We start from the raw sequence: 16603 nt of genomic DNA, 5'->3' as shown, positions 1-16603 counted from the left end.
ACATCTAAAGAGAAACAGGAAAATCTTAACTGAAAATCTTGGCATGAGAAAGGTGTGTGGAGAAATGGTCCTGAAGGAGCTCTCTGATGAACAAAAGCAAAGGAGAATCAAAGTTTTCCAAGACCTTTTGGAGAGGCAGGACATTGTTTTGGGCTGTGTTATCACTGGTGATGAAACATGGGTGTTCCAACATTACTCTGAAACAAAGCGTCAAAGTGCACATTGGAAGTCAGCCAATTCTCCATGACCAATAAAGTTCCATCCAAATCAAGAGTCAAAACGATGTTGCTAAACTTTTTATATCAGCGGGATTATTCAGTATGAATTTGTACCAACTAGACAAACAGTTAACCAAGTTTACTATTTGAAGGTGCTGAAAAGATTGCCTGAAAAGTTAGATGAAAATGACCTGAACTTTTTGCCAACAATTCATGGCTCTTGTATCACGACAATGCACCAGCTCACGCAGCACTGTCTGTGAGGGAGTTTTTAGCCAGCAAACAAATCACTGTATTGGAACACTCTCCCTACTCACCTGATCTGGCCCCCATTGACTTTCTTTATCCAAAGATAAAGGAAACATTGAAAGAAAGACATTTTGATGACATTCGGGACATGAAGGGTAATATGACGACAGCTCCCTTCCAGAAAAAGAGTTTCAGAATTGCTTTGTAATACGACAGCTCCATTCCAGAAAAAGAGTTTCAAAATTGCTTTGAAGGGTGGACTAGGCACTGGCGTCAGTGCGTGGCTTCCCAAGGGGAGTACTTTGAAGGTGACCTTAGTGATATTCAGCAATGAGGTATGTAGCACTTTTTCTAAGATGAGTTCGCGAACTTAATTGCCAGACCTACCTGTGACTACAACATAAAGTAGGGAGGATAAAGGGACCTCTATAGATGTAAAGTTCCCACATTTAAGTTGTAAAATGCTAACTCTAAGTAGACTATGAAAAGTTAGGTATGTATTTTATAACCCCAAAAGCAACCTCCAAAAACCTTCAAAGAGATTCAGTAAAAAAAAGCCAACATATAAATTAAAATGGAACACATAGAAAGGTAAATAAATCCAATTAAAAATAAATTTCTTAAAAAAATATTCTGTTTGGGATAAAAAAATTGTGATTTTTCTAACACATTTATTAGTTGACTTTCTTCATTAATAGATTCTTCATTGACTGGAACTAACTTCACCCTACTGGAAACAGAAATAAATACTTCATCATTTCCCTTTAATTACCGATATCTAGAGAAGGGAATTAATGGAAATGATCCTTTTTTGAATTCTCTTTTTTTTTTCAGCAGGGTCATTATTAAGGACTTATAGAATTATATTCAGTATGCTTTCACCTAACATAGTTATTATTTTTGTTGTTCATATAGTCTCAATTTTGGCTTCAGACGCCCTTTTAAGGTGGCTCCTATATCTTTTTAAGCATGACTCTGTTAGTCTCTAAACACTTTCTTGTTTTAGAAACAAAAGATGTCCCAGCCTCATTATGTATATTGGTTACTTTTAGTGAGGAGTAGTATTTAGAGAACAAAATCAGGTGTGAGGGGTCCTCACTATTGTTAGGGTGTCATAGCTTTAAGGATCTTTCCATGGACAGAGGTAGAAAATATATATTGAGAAACAAATATAACTTCATATTTCTTAACCTTTTGTAATCGGATACCTGCCCTTACTCTTCCACTAAAACCACTCCTTTTGAAATCTTTCTTTGTATTTATTTATTCAGGAAATATTTTGTGTACACTTTGTATATGCTGACATTGCTCTAGATGCTGAAAATAAAATGCTGAACCAAATAGACAAAATCCCTGCTCTCGTGAAACTTACATTCTCGTGTGTGGGCGGGGGGAGGAAAAAAATTAATCAAAATTGTATGTCAGGTGGTGATAAGTGCTATGAAGAAAGACAGTGTGTGTAAGGAGACTAGAGAGTAACCTATTTTTTGAGTAGGGTGGTGGGCATAGGCCTTTCTTAAAAGGTGGCATTTAAACAGAGACCTAATAGGAGTAAAAGGCAAGCCATGCAGATGACTCAAAGCGCTTTTCAGACTTAAAGGCCAAGCAGTGCAAAGACCTGAGGTAGCAGTGTGCTTGGCATATTTGACAAACACCGTTGTGACCAGGATGGTGGGAGCAGAGTGGCCCAAGAGGAGAGGTAGGAAGACGGGATGGAGAGTTAATGGGGTTTCGTAGAGCTTGGGATAGACTTTTGATTTTATTTTGAGTAAGAGCCAAGGAAGGACTTCCATTTTAACAAAACCACATTGGCTGCTGTGTGGAGAATAGACATTGGAGGAGGTACGGTCAGGGTGGATTCATGGAGAGGAGTTAGTAACCTATTGAAATAATCCAGACTAGAGAATGATGAAAACTTTGATTAGGGTGGTAGTAGTTGAGATGTTAAGAAATAATTGTTTCCCAATAATTGTTTCCAAATCAAACAGATGGTTTTTATTCCTAATCACATTTGACATACTAACTTTGGATATGGGTGATCACTTCCTCTTTATTTTTTTTAATTTTAATTTTTAATTAATTGTATTGGGGTACCATTGGTTAATAACATTATATAAGTTTCAGGTGTACAGTTTTATAAGACATCATCTGTATATTGTATTGTGTTCTCCACCCAAACTCTAGTCTTCTGTCACCATATATTTGACCCCCTTTACCCTCTTCATCCTCCCCCCACTCCCCTCTGGTAACCACCATACTGTTGTGTATGTCTATGAGTTTGTTTGTTTTGTTTGTTCATTTGTTGCTTTCTGTTTTATATCCCACATATGAGTGAAATCACATGATTCTTGACCTTTTCTGTCTGACATATTTCACTTAACATGATACGCTCAAGGTACATCCATGTTGTCACAAATGGCAATATTACATCTTTTTTTATGGCTGAATACTGTGTTTCCCCGAAAATAAGATCTAGCCGGACAATCAGCTCTAATGCATTTTTGGAACAAAAATTAATATAAGACCCAGTCTTATTTTAGTATAAGACCAGCTATAATATAATATAATATAATATAATATAATATAATATAATATAATATAATATAATATAATACCAGGTCTTAAATTAATTTTTGCTCCGAAAGACGCATTAGAGCTGATTGTCCGGCTAGGTCTTATTTTCAGGGAAACACAGTATATTTCATTGTATTAATGTACCATATCTTCTTTACCTAATTGTTCGTTGAAGGACACTAGGTTTTTCCATGTCTTGGCTATTGTGAATAATGCTGCAATGAATGTAGGGATATATACATCTTTACGAATTAAGTGTTTTTAAAGTTTACACATAGATACCTGGAAGAGGAATTGCTGGCTCATATGGTAGTGCTATTCTTAATTTTTCGAGGAACCTCCATACTGTTTTTCATAGAGGCTGCACCAATTTATATTCCCATCAGTAGTTTCTCTAAATCCTGTCCAACACTTGTTATTTCTTGCCTTTTTAATAATAGCCATTTTAACAGGTTTAAGTTGTATCTCATTGTAGTTTTGATTTGTATTTCCCTTATGGCTAGTAAAGTTGAGCATCTTTTCGTACATCTGTTGGCCATCTGTATGTCTTCTTGGGAAAAGTGTCTGTTCAAGCCCGATGCCCATTTTTTAAATAAATTGTTTTTTTTTGTTGAATTGTATGTGGTTCTTCATATATTTTGGATCTTGGCTCCATATCAGAGGTATTGTTTGCAAATATCTTCTTCCATTCAGTTGGTTGCCTTTTTGTTTTGCTGATGGTTTCTTTTGCTGTGCAGAAACATTTTAGTTTGATGTAGTCCCATTCATTTATTTTTGCTTTTATTTCCTTTGATTTTGGGGTCTGGTTCACAAAAACCCCTGTGAGACCAAAGTCCATAAATTTAGTACCTGTGTTTTTCTACGTGTTTTATTATTTCAGGTCTTTTATTCCAGTCTTTAATCCATTTTGTGTTAATTTTTGTACATGGTGTCAGATAGCAATATAATTTCATCCTTTTACATGTGGCTTTCCAATTTTCCCAACACCATTTATTGAAGAGGATTTCCTTTCTCCATTGTATGTTTTTGGCTCCTTTGTCTAAAATTACCCATAAATGTATGGGTTTTGGGCTCTCAGTTATATTCCAGTGGTTTGTGTGTCTTTTTCTGCCAGTAGCATACTTTTTTGATTATTGTAGTTTTGTAGTATAATTTGAAGTCAGGGAGTGTGATAGCTCTGGCTTTGTTCTTTTCTCAGATTGCTTTGGCTACTCAGAGTCTTTTGTGATTCCATACAAATTCGATGATTTTTGTTCTATTTCTTTGAAAAATGCTATTGGGATTTTTATGGGGATTGCATTAAATCTGTATATTACTTTCAGTAATGTGGCCATTTTAACTATGTTGATTCTTCCAGTCGATGAACACATCGATGAACATATTTTTTCGTTTCTTTGTGTTTCTTTCAACAATGTCTTGTAGTTTTCAGTGTATCTGCCCTTCACTTCCTTTGTTAAATTTATTACTAGGTATTTTATTTTTTTTGTTGCAATTGAAAATGGGATTGTTTCCTTCATTTCTTTTTCTGATATTTCATTGTTAGTATACAGAAATGCAATAGATTTTTTTTTTTAACAACTGATAGTCAATTTTATTCAAAAGGTTGACTTAAGCATCTGCAATGGTGACTTCAACCTTGACTCCTGGCTCAATACTGATGAATGTAATTTGTTTAACAATCTCAGAAGGACTGTGCAAGTCAGTGAGTCGCTTATGGATCTTCATCTGAAAACGATCCAAAGTCTTAGAATCGTCCCCACAGGGAGTTTTCCTTGTAGTGATTCTCAGAGTCTTGGTAGACATCTGAACTCTAGTCCCTTTCACTTTGAGATTTTCTTCCTTCGTGCCTCTGATCAAGTCAGCACACACCTTTTCCAAGGATTTTACATTGTGGCTGGTTAGAGTGAATCTAATTCAGTGAATCGCCACCTCTGCTTCCACGGGTATCTTTCCAGTATCTTTGAAAACCATGGTTGCAGCGTGGCTTCCTGACCGAATTGTTCCTCAGAGAGACCGAACAGTAGTGAGTCAGGAGCAGGAGTGGGCGGAATGAAGCTCCGCTGCAGCTGTGACCGTGTCTTCCTCAAAGAGACAGGAATGCAATAGATTTTTGTACATTGATTTTGAATCCTGCAGTTTTTCTGTATTTGTTTATTGTTTTTAATAGTCTTTTGGTGGAGTCTTTAGGGTTTTCTATATATGGAATCACATCATTTGCAAATAGTGACAGTGTTTCTTCTTCATTCCCAATTTGGATGCGTTTTATTTCTTTTTTTTGCCTGATTGCTCTGGCTAGGACTTCCAGTACTGTGTTGGATATCAGTGGCAAGAGTGCGCATCCTTGTCTTGTTCCTGATCATAGAGGAAAAGCTTTCAGTTTTTCATCGATTATGATATTAGCTGAGGGTTTGTCATATATGACCTTTATTATATTGCAGTACTTTCCTTCTATGCCCATTTTATTGAGTGTTTGAATGATAAATGGACGTTGTGTCTTGTCAAATGCTTTTTTTGCATCTATTGATATGATCATATGATTTTCATCTTTTGTTAATGAGGTGTATCATATTGATTGATTTGCATATATTGAATGATTCTTGCATCCCTGAAATGAACCCCACTTGATCGTGATGTATTATCTTTTTAATGTATTGTTCTATTTGATTTGCTAGTATTTTGTTTATGACTTTTGCATCTATGTTCATCAGAAGTATTTGCCTATAATTTTCTTTTTCTGTTGTCCTTGCCTGGTTTTGGTATCAGAATAATGTTAGCCTTGTAAAATGAGTTAGGAAGTATTGCTTGTTCTTCAAATTTTTTTGTAGCAGTTTTAGAAGGATAAGTATTAAATCTTCTTTGAATGTTTGGTAGAATTCACAAATGAAGCTGTCTGGTTTGGACTTTTGTTTTTTGGGTGGTTTTGGGTGACTTTTTCAATCCTTAACTGTTGATTAGTCTATTTAGGTTTTCCAGTTCTTCATGGTTCAGTCTAAGAAGGTTATATATTTCTAAGAACTTTTCCATTTCTTCTAGTTTATCAAATTTGGTGGTATGTAACTTTTTGTAGTATTCTTGTATAATACTTTGTATTTCTGTAATAGCTTTTGTAACTTCTTCTCTTTCATTCCTGATTTTATTTATTTGAGTCTTTTTGTCTTTTTTCCTCAGTGAGTGTAGCTAGAGATTTGTCAATTTTATTTATCTTTTCAAAGAACCAGCTCTTTGTTTCATTAATTTTTCTATTGTCTTTTTTATTCTCTATTTTGTTTAATTCTGCTCTAATTTTTCTTATTTTCTTCTACTTACTTTGGGATTCATTTCTTCTTTTTCTAGTTCTTTGAGGTGAAGTGTTAGATTGTTTATTTGATTTTTTTCTTGTTTCTTGAGATAGGTCTGTAATGCTATAATCTTCCCTCTTAGTACCGCTTTTGCTGCATGCAAAATTTTTTGATTTGTCATTTTAATTTGCTTCTATATATCTTTTGATCTTTTATTTATTCTTTGACTCAATAGTTGTTCAGCAGTATTTTGTTTAATCTCCACATATTTATGGTTTTCCCAGTTTTGTTCTTATGGTTAATTTCAAGTTTGATATTGTTGTGGTCAGAAAATATGCTTGGTGTGATTTCAGGCTTTTTAAATTAATTGAGACTAGTGTTGTGCCCCCAGCATAAGGTCTATCCTTGAGAGTGTTTATGAGCACTTGAGAAGAATATATATTCTGTTATTTGGGGATAGAAAGGTCTGTAAATATTATGTCCATTTGGGTTAATGTGTCATTTAAGGCCCCCTTTTAAAAAAACTTTTATCATATACACACAAAAGAATATTTATAACATGTTTGATAAACACAAAAGAATATATATAAATATATATATATGTTTCTATATATATATATATATATATATGTTTCTATATATATATATATATGTTTTTAACTTGCGAAACAAGGATAAAACAAATGCTTATGAACCCATCACATAGCCTAAGTGCCCTGCTGCAAGAGGTAATCACTGTTCTGAATTTTGGATTCATCATTGAGGTCCTTGCTTTTTAAAAAATAGTCTCACTTCATATATAAATAGTTAATGCTTATTTTTGAGTGTTATGAAAATTGTATCATGCTGTATATAGTCATCTATGATTTGTGTGCATTGATTAACATTATGATGGTTCAATTTATTAGGTTTTTTTGTGTTGCTATAGCTTATTAATTTTCACTGCTGTATAATATTCCATTGGGCAAATCTGCCATAATTTATTCATTTTCCTGATGGACATTTCAGATATTCCAGATTTCTGTGTTTGCTGTTATGTTTTAAAATACTATGAATATTTGTGTGAGATTTTTTTTATGGTAGATATTTAGGAATGGGTTTGCTATACTGCAGGGTATTACAAAATTTGCCAAAGTGCTACTATAGTATAATCTAATCCAGCAATTTATAAAAATTCTCATTGTTCTACTTAATCATCAACAACACTTGATTGTTCCTAATTTTTGCCAAACTGTTGAGTATAAAATTTAGTATCTCATTTTAGACTAAATTTGTATTTCCCTAATAATTAATATTAATGAAAGTCATTGTCTTTTCATAGGTTAATTGGCCTCATGTTTTTCTTCTGTTTTCCCTTTCCTTTTGTATTGCAATGTTTACTTCTTACTACATTGACTACTTCTTAGTGATTAGTTGTTTATATGTATTCTGGTTAGGAATCCTTCATTGGTATTAAAAGATGAGTCTCAACCATTTCTAGTAAGTTCCACCCTTGAATATGTAACAAAGTTAGACTTGGATCTAGCTCTGAAGAAGGTTCTAACTTCAGGTAGGTTGGAGAGTGGCAGAATAGAAAAGTAAATAGCCTGTTACAATTATGGTCTGAGAGATGCCACTACAGGAGATGCTACTCTTAATATAACATGTCAGAGATGCTTAAACTAAATTTCTTTAAACTGCATACAGTTTAAACATATAGTTTGTTGAGGGGGTCAGTAAAATGTACAGAACATGGTAACTAGATTTTCAATTTCCATATTTATTCTTTGCTCACATTTACCTGCCTGATAACATTTCTATGGTAGAGGTATCTGGTTTTTCCTCTTCACCTCCCCTTTTGCAGTCTGTCTTCTACCACTTTGTAAAAGAAAGGCAAACCTGTCACATTCTAAATCTTAGGATGGTACGCTATTTTGGGATGTACAAATCACTGAGGTATCAAATGAAAGGGACAATTTTAGAATGCCTTGCTCCAGAAGGAGTGTTTTCTGAAAAAAAAAGCAAGAAAAATTGAATGGAACAGCTTTTTATTTCATCCGTCTGGCAAATACATAGCAATGCTGCCTTATCTTTCTTACAATTAGAATTGAAAGTAGAATGGTGATCATGGGGGAAAGTATTAACATATTTTTTATTTGAGTTGAAAAAAGAAGGCAGACTGTAATGACAAAATAAATATAATTTGACTCACTAATTCAATAACAATGACTGCCTTTGCTACTTAGTTTACAGAATACACATTATCCATAAATTAACTGAGATTAAATCTCATTTAAAGTTTTAGTGGAAAAAATTTTAAAATACATACAAATTACATTGTTTGCAACTGTATACTTCAAGTAAAAAGTTTTAGAAGTCTTTAAAATGTTTAAGGGGAAACTGTTTTTAGTGGGTACATGAGGAAAAATATTGGAAGACCACTGACATGATCAGATAAGGGGATGGCAGAGGCTAAAGATTCAGGTTCTTTTCTGAAGGAGATGGCACCAGAGTACCTTTTAAAGAACTTAGGTTTCTAATTGCTGGGGTTTAAGTGATGACTACAACAGGAATTCCCTCCATGTGAAACTTACAGAAGTGCAAAACACTGACACAGAACAAATACACCATATGATGTCCATCAGTGAAAGTGCCATGAGGGGAAAATAAAGCAGGATGAAAGATGTAGAGCATTTGGATACTGTTTTAGATAGAGCTCTTACAGATAGGGCACACAGATTGATAAGGTGCCATTTGACTAGACACCTGAGGGAAGTGAAAGAGAGAAAGCCATGTGATTATCTGGGGAACAGTAAATATCATGACTGAGGCCAGAATGTGTGACTGTTACATAGGAGTGTGGTGGGCAATGAAGTCTGAAACGTGGTGGGGCTAGAGGGATCTTTAAAGCTGTGCTGTCCTATATGGTAGCCACTGCCTACATGTGGCTATTTAAGTTAAATACAATCACAGATTCACTCCATAAGTCATATTAGCCACATTTCAAATGCTCATTAGTCACTTACATGTGACTAATATCTACTGTATTGGACAGCACAAATACGGAACATTTTCAAAAGCTCTGTTGGGCATTGTTTGGCTCCTGTGGCACCAGATTTATATTCTAAGTCTGAAGGGAAACCGTTCGAAATTTTGAGAACAATGACATCATCTGGTTTTAAAAATCACTTTTTTTGCTGTTTAGAAGTATAAGTGGAAGTTGGCCAGGTGAAGAGAAGTAGAAGTAATACATACAGAGGCTCAAGGGTACCTTTAAGATATGAAAGTTGTAAGTGATCAGTCTTAGCCTATTTTTTTTTTTGATAATTTTTATTTTGGTCTACTTTTAAACTTTTTAAAAAGTTACAAATATGGTACCAGGAACTCCCATATACCACTAATCCAAATTTACCAGTTTACGTTTTGCCCCATTGCTTTATTATCCTCATTTCCCCCATATATATAAAAGTAATTGTGTGTGTGCATATATTTTTGGGGGCGGGTTGGGGATCAATTTGAGAGTGAGATACTGTGCCCTTTATCCTTAGATACATGAATATGTACTTCCTAAGAAGGACTTTTATTTTTTTACATGATCCTGTAGTTAATCAAAATCAGGGAAGTGATCGGAGATAGAATTCTATTATATAATCCACAGGACATGTTCAAATTTTATCACTTGTCCCAATATTTTTTATAGCTGTCTCTCCCTCCGACCCACCCCCAACTCCCACCCTTACCCACTCCCCAGCCCTTCACTCAAGTCTTGGATCCAATCCAGGCACTCCAGGGTCATGTATTGCATTTAGTTGTTATGTCAGTTCAGTTTTCTTTAATCTGAAACACTCCCTGAAACTTTCTTTGTGTTTCTTGACCTTGATATGTTTGAAGAGTACAGAACAGCTTATTTTATAGAAAATACCACAGTTTGGGTTTTATAAAAATGTTCCTCATGATTTACGGTGTGCATTTTGTATTGGCAGATTTACCAATGATTTTGTATCTTCTCAGTTCGCCATACGCTAGGTATATGATACTTGTTTGTCTTCTCAAGGGCACATGGGACATTTCCCAAGAGACCATATATTAAATCACAAATTAAGTCTCAATAGGTTAACAAAGATGTATTATACAAAGTGTCTTCTTCAGCTATAATAAGATGAACTTAGAAATAAATAACAAAAGTAAAGGAAATTTTGCCATTTTTTTGAAATAAACACACACTCTTAAATAACCAGTGGATCAAAAAAGAAATCATAAGGGAAATTAGAAAATAGTTAGGGATGAGTGAAAGCAAAAACAACATTCGAAAACCTATGCAACGTAGTGAAAGCAGTGCAAAGGGAGAAATTTAAAGCTATAAATGTTTACACTGAAAAACAAGAAAGATCTCTAGTCAACAATTTATAACTTAGGAAACGAGAAAAAGAGGAACAAACTAAACCCAAAGCTAGCAGAGGAAGGAAGTAACGATTAGAGCAGAGATAAAATAGAGAATAGAAAAACAGTAGAGAAAATAAATAAAACTAAAAGTTGATTATTTGAAAAGATCATCAAAATTGACAAACTTTCAGCTTCTAGATGGACTGAGGAAAAAAGACTCCAATTAATAAAATCAGAGATAAAAATGGACATTACTCCTAATTTAACACAAATAAAAAGGAGTATAAGAGTACTATGAATAATTGTGTGCCAACAACTTGGATAACCTAGATGAAATGGGGAAATTTTTAGAAACACAAAACTGATCAAGACTAAATCTCAAAGAAATACAAAATCTGAATAGACCTGTAACTGATAAGGATATTGAAACAGTAATCAAATGCCTTGTGACAAGAGCCCTTTACCTGTTGACTTCACTGGTGAATCCTACCAACTGTTTAAAGAACTAATACCACTTCTCAAACTTTTCCAAAAATCGAAAGAGGAGGGAATATTTCCTAACTCATTCTATGAGGCCCGCATTACACTGATACCAAAGTCAGATAAAGATAATACAAGAAAAGAAAACTAAAAGATCAGTATGCCTTATAAATGTTGATGCAAAAATCCTCAACAAAATACTAGCAAACCAAATTTAGCAGCATATTGAAAGGATTATACACCACTACCAAATAGGATTTATTTCTGGAATGCCAGGATAGTTCAACATATGAAAATCGATCAGTACACCACATTAAGTGAATGAAGGAGCTAAAAAACACATAATCCTCTCAATTGATGCAGAACAAGTATTTGACAAAATGCAGTACTCTTTCATGATAAAAATACTCAACAAACTCAGAACAGAATGCAACTATCTGAACATAATGAAACCCATATATGAAAAAACCACAGCTAACATACTCAGTGGTAAAAAAGACTGAGAGCTTTTCATCTTAAGATCAGAAAAAATGCAAGGATACCCACTTTTGCCACTTCTAGTCAATATAGTGCTGGAATTCCTAGCCAGGTCAGTTAGGTGAGGAAGAGAAATAAAGCCATCCTAATTGGAAAGTAAAAATATCTCTGTTGGAACATGACATGTAGAAAAACCCAAAGATGTAAAAATAAAAACACAAAAAGACAACAACCAAGAATCTGTAATAGCTAATAAATGAATTCAGCAAAGTAGCAGGATACAAAGTCAACACACAAATATGAATTGCATTTCTGTATACTAACAATGAACATTCAATCCAAGAAGGGTATTCCATTTATAATAACATCAAAAAGAATAAGATACTTAGGAATTAACTAAGGAGGCGAAATACTTATATAATGAAAACTATAAAAACATTTCTCAAAGAAATTAAAGAAGACATGAATAAATGGAAGCACATTCTATGTTCATTGATTGGAAGACTTAATATTGAACAATGGTGAAATTGCCCAATCGAACCACAGATGCAATACAATCCCTATCAAAATCCCAATAACATTTTTTTTTTGGCCAAAATAAAAAACCCTATCCTAAATTTGTATAGAATCTCAAAGAACCCCAAAGAGCCAAACAATCTTGAAAAAGAACACCAAAGCTGGAGGACTCATTCTAACTGATTTCAAAACTTGCTACAAAGCTACAGTAATCAAAACATTGTGGTACTGGAATAAAGACAGATATGTAGAGCAATGGAATAGAGTAGAGAGTCCAGAAATAAGCCCTCACATACATGGTCAAATGATTTTTGATGAGTGCTAAGACCATTTAATAGGGAAAGGGTTGTCTTTTCAACAAATGGTGTTGGGAAAACTGGATATTCACCTCCAAAAGAATGAAGTTGGACCCTTACCTAACACCATATGTAAAAATTTAAGTCAAAATGGAGCAAAGATCTAAATATAAGAATTAAAACTATAGAACTCTTAGATGAAAACATAAGGCAAAAGCTTCCTCACGTTGGATATGGCAGTGACTTCTTGGGTATAACACCAGAAGCACAGACAACAAAAGAAAAAATAGACAAATTGGACTTAATGAAATTTTAAAAATTTTGTGCAGAATAAAAAGGCAAACCAGAGAATGGGAGAAAATATCAATATTTACAAATCATATATCTGGTAAGAGAATAATATCTATAATGTACAGAGAAATAAAACTCAATATCAACAAAAAACAACTGGATTAAAAAATGGGCAAAGGACTTGAATAGAAATTTCTCCAAAGAAGATGTACAAATAACCAATAAAATAAGCAAATAAAAAGATGCTCAACATCACTGATCATTATGGAAATGTAAATTAAAACCACAGGGAGATAGCACCCCACACCTATTAGGATGGCTTCTATCACAAAAACAGAAAATAACAAGTGTTGGTGAGAATGTGGAGGAATAGGAATCGTGCATGTGGGATTGCAAAATGGTGCAGCTGCTATGAAAAACAGTATGGTCATTCCTCAGAAAATTAAAAACAGAATTACCATATAATCTAGCATTTACATTTCTGGGTATGTATTCCAAAAAAATGAAATAAAGTTTCAAAAAGATGTTTGTACACTCATGTTCATAGCAGCATTATTCATTTTAACTGAAACACGGAAGCAACTGAAATGTCCATCCATGGATGAATAGATAAGCAAAATGTGGAGTATAAATACGATGAAATTCATTGTATTTATAATACAAGACAATTAAGCCTTAAAAAGAAAGGTAATTCTGACATGGGTATAATATGGATGAACCTTGGGAACATGTATGCTAACAGAGATAAGCCAAGCACAATAGGACAAATACTGTATGATTTCACTTATATGAGACACTTAGTATTGTTACAGAGAACACAAAATGGTTGTCAGGGTCTAGGGAAAAAGGAGAATGGGGTGTTATTTCATGGGTAGATTTTTCAGTTTTATAAGATGAAAAGAGCTCTGGACATACTGTAGTGATGGCTGCACATTCTAAATGTATTTAATACTACTGAACTATACATTAAAAAATAGTTAAGATGGTAAATTTTATGTTGTATGTATTTTACCCCAATAAAAAAATTACAGTGAGTTAGTTAAATGAGATTTTATATTTATAGTACATAACACGTTTTTGATTTTTGAGGGAAAATTTCATTTTTAAAAGCAGCTATAAGAGATAGTTGGGGCCTGGCCTTGTTAATATTTGGAGTTGTGAAACTTGATACTAACATTAATAGTCTATCATATTTGGTTTTCATTTCTTATTTTCTACAGTCGTGACAGTGCTTCAGTCTTTTTTTGTCTTTCATGACCTGAAGTGAGCTGATTAGTTATTTTGTACAATGTCCTTCAATTTGGGTTTGTTTGATGATATCTCTTGATCATATTGAGAGTATGCATTACTGGGAAGGATACCGCAGAAGCAAGGTGCCCTTCTCAGTACATCTTAACCAGGGGTACACGATGTCAGAATGTAATACTGGCGATGTTAACCGTGATCATTTAGCTCAGATGTTGTCTGCTAGGATTTTGTACTATAAATTTACTATTTTTCCCTTTGTAATTGTTAAATATTTTAGGAGAAATACTTTGAGACTATGCTTAAACTTTTACTCACTGGTTTTAGCATCCATTGATTTTTCTTCCCTGTGGCAGTTACTATTGTGGATTTCTAATGGTGATTTTTATATTTGTTCATTTCTTCTACGTTTATTAATTGTGTTTCTTTTGGTAGGAATAGTTGCCCCTTTCCCCCATTATAAATTTGTTAGTCAATTTTAGTACAGTCATGTGTCATATAATGTGGATGTTTTGGGTCAACAATGGATGGAATATCCAAAGGTGGTCCCATAAGATTATAATGGGGCTGAAAAATTCCTGTCACCTAGTAATGTTGTAGCCATGGAAACGTCATAGTGCAATGCATCACTCACATGTTTATGGTGATGCTGTTATAAACAAACCTACTGCATTGCCAGTTGTATAAAGTATGGCACATACAAGTATGTACAGTACATAATACTTGGTAATGATAATAACCAACTGTGTTACTGGTTTATGTTACTATTCTTTTAATCATTATTTTAGAATGTATGCTTTCTACTTATTAAAAAAAAGCATTTTCCTGTAAAACAGTATGCCATGTTACCCCAGCAGCAGCCTCATATATCTTGTGTTTACTGCATCTCTTGATTGCATCCTTTTTTTCTTGTGCTTGATTTAATCTTGTATTGTTTTTTACATCATGGTCCCTAAGCTTTAGAACAATGATGAAATTGCCTAACGAAGCATTTCTCAGAATGCATCTCTGTTGTTAAGCGGGTTTTTTTTTTTTTTTTTTTTTGGTTAACATTCAGTTGAACTCTACAGATGTCTTTTAATTTGAGGGGGGACAATGGGTAAATTTGTAAATTTAAGGCTGAATACTGAATAGAATCTGTAAACTCAATTCTCTGTTTGGTGCCTTATATATTTTACTTCATAAAGTTTACTTTTGTATGGTTCTTATTTTTGTTATTTGATTTGTGAAGTAATTTTTTGTAAGAAGTCATGTGATTAGATGTTTTTTTCTCATATCAAATATCTCAAGTTATAAGTTGGGGGAACCTAATGAAAGTATATTTTGGGTTAATACATAGTTTTAAATTTTATAATTTAATAACTGCTTTGGAATGAAAACATACCTTTTTTTTTTTCCTTCTTAGGCTTGAAAAGGAATACACTACAATAAAAACTAAAGAAATGGAAGAGCAAGTTGAAATTAAAGTAAGCTTCTCAGGACTTTTAAAAGGGCTGAACATAAATTGATTGAAGTCAGTTATTTGGCCATAGATGTTAAGTTATGTTAATATATTTGTTAGCTACCTGTAGTACATTTAGCAGTGATGTTTGTATTTATTTATTGATACATTTATTTGCCATCCCATGAATTATAATTAAAAACAGGTATTTCAAAAACCAGAACAATGTGACTAAAGTAGTTTCATTCTACTGTAAAAGAGTACAGCTCTTCCCTTTTTCTAGATATGTTGGTAGGTTATCAGAAGAAAATACTTCCACGGGAAACATAATTATCATTCCATTTAAGCATATTTTAAAAAATTGCAGAGAAGATAATTACAGTGTCCTGAGACTAACAGCAGTATAGTCTAAGGTAGACCAAACAGCAAATCATTGCACTAGAACTCACTATGGCTGTCTTGGGGATGCAGGAACCTTGGGCTAATTCAACTTTTCATCACTAAGTAAAGGTTATACTTTTGAACTACTCTCCAGAGAAACGGGTGGATTTTAAACTTAAAGGACATATAAATTCCTATGTGTACCTTAAAATTCTTATTCGTTCTGCCTGTAAGGCCAGAAATTCTTAAGTTGGGGATTTTTGGTATTGTTTGAGCTTAGAGTTAAGGAAAGTTATATTGGCTTTTATGCTGGTGTTTCAGGACGGGGATGATGAGTAGGAGCATGAGTTAGCGAGGGAACTCTGGCTGATCCAATTCCTTATTTCTTAATTCCCCCATATCCCCCCCCAAGAAAAAAAGAAACAAAAATAAAACAATTGTTATTGAGTGACTTCATTTTTTTTTAACTCTTTGTTTGGGTGTATCTGTCTGAATTTTGATTTGGACCTGGCAAGACATTAGATGACCACCTTATTCACAATTAATTAGCTGTGTATTAGTTCAGCCTTGCTACAAAATACCACTACATTACTCACACCCTACAGGTCCTTTTTACAAGGGAATGGGTTCTGTTCGTTCTCCTTGCCGCGGTCTCCTCAGAAGCCTCCTGGGAGACTATTTTTCTATGTGACTGACCTCTCTCTCATGAACTCTGTCTCCTTTCTCTAGATGTTTATTTCCATCTGTCACCTATTCCTATTAATTGGAAATAAATACTTCTACATTTTTCAGAGA

At 33.8% G+C, this 16603-nt stretch overlaps 1 protein-coding gene and 1 pseudogene across 6 annotated transcripts in view; one reads left to right on the top strand and one right to left on the bottom strand.

The window, feature by feature from the left end:
• The window catches only part of EVI5 (ecotropic viral integration site 5), a 228920-nt gene that overhangs the window by 98744 nt on the left and 113573 nt on the right, over positions 1-16603 (top strand). For all 6 annotated transcript variants that reach the window (XM_033114161.1, XM_033114163.1, XM_033114164.1 and 3 more), the window contains exon 10: positions 15392-15452. In XM_033114161.1, the coding sequence (XP_032970052.1) occupies positions 15392-15452 (61 nt within the window). The remainder of the gene's footprint in view (positions 1-15391; positions 15453-16603) is intronic.
• On the bottom strand, positions 4650-5012 carry LOC117026916 (40S ribosomal protein S20-like; annotated as a pseudogene).

This window comes from Rhinolophus ferrumequinum, chromosome 9 (assembly GCF_004115265.2).
Source record: "Rhinolophus ferrumequinum isolate MPI-CBG mRhiFer1 chromosome 9, mRhiFer1_v1.p, whole genome shotgun sequence".
In the NCBI taxonomy this organism is placed as follows: Eukaryota; Metazoa; Chordata; class Mammalia; order Chiroptera; family Rhinolophidae; genus Rhinolophus; species Rhinolophus ferrumequinum.
Note: the sequence above shows the minus strand (reverse complement) of the source record. Positions and strands in the feature narration are given on the sequence as shown.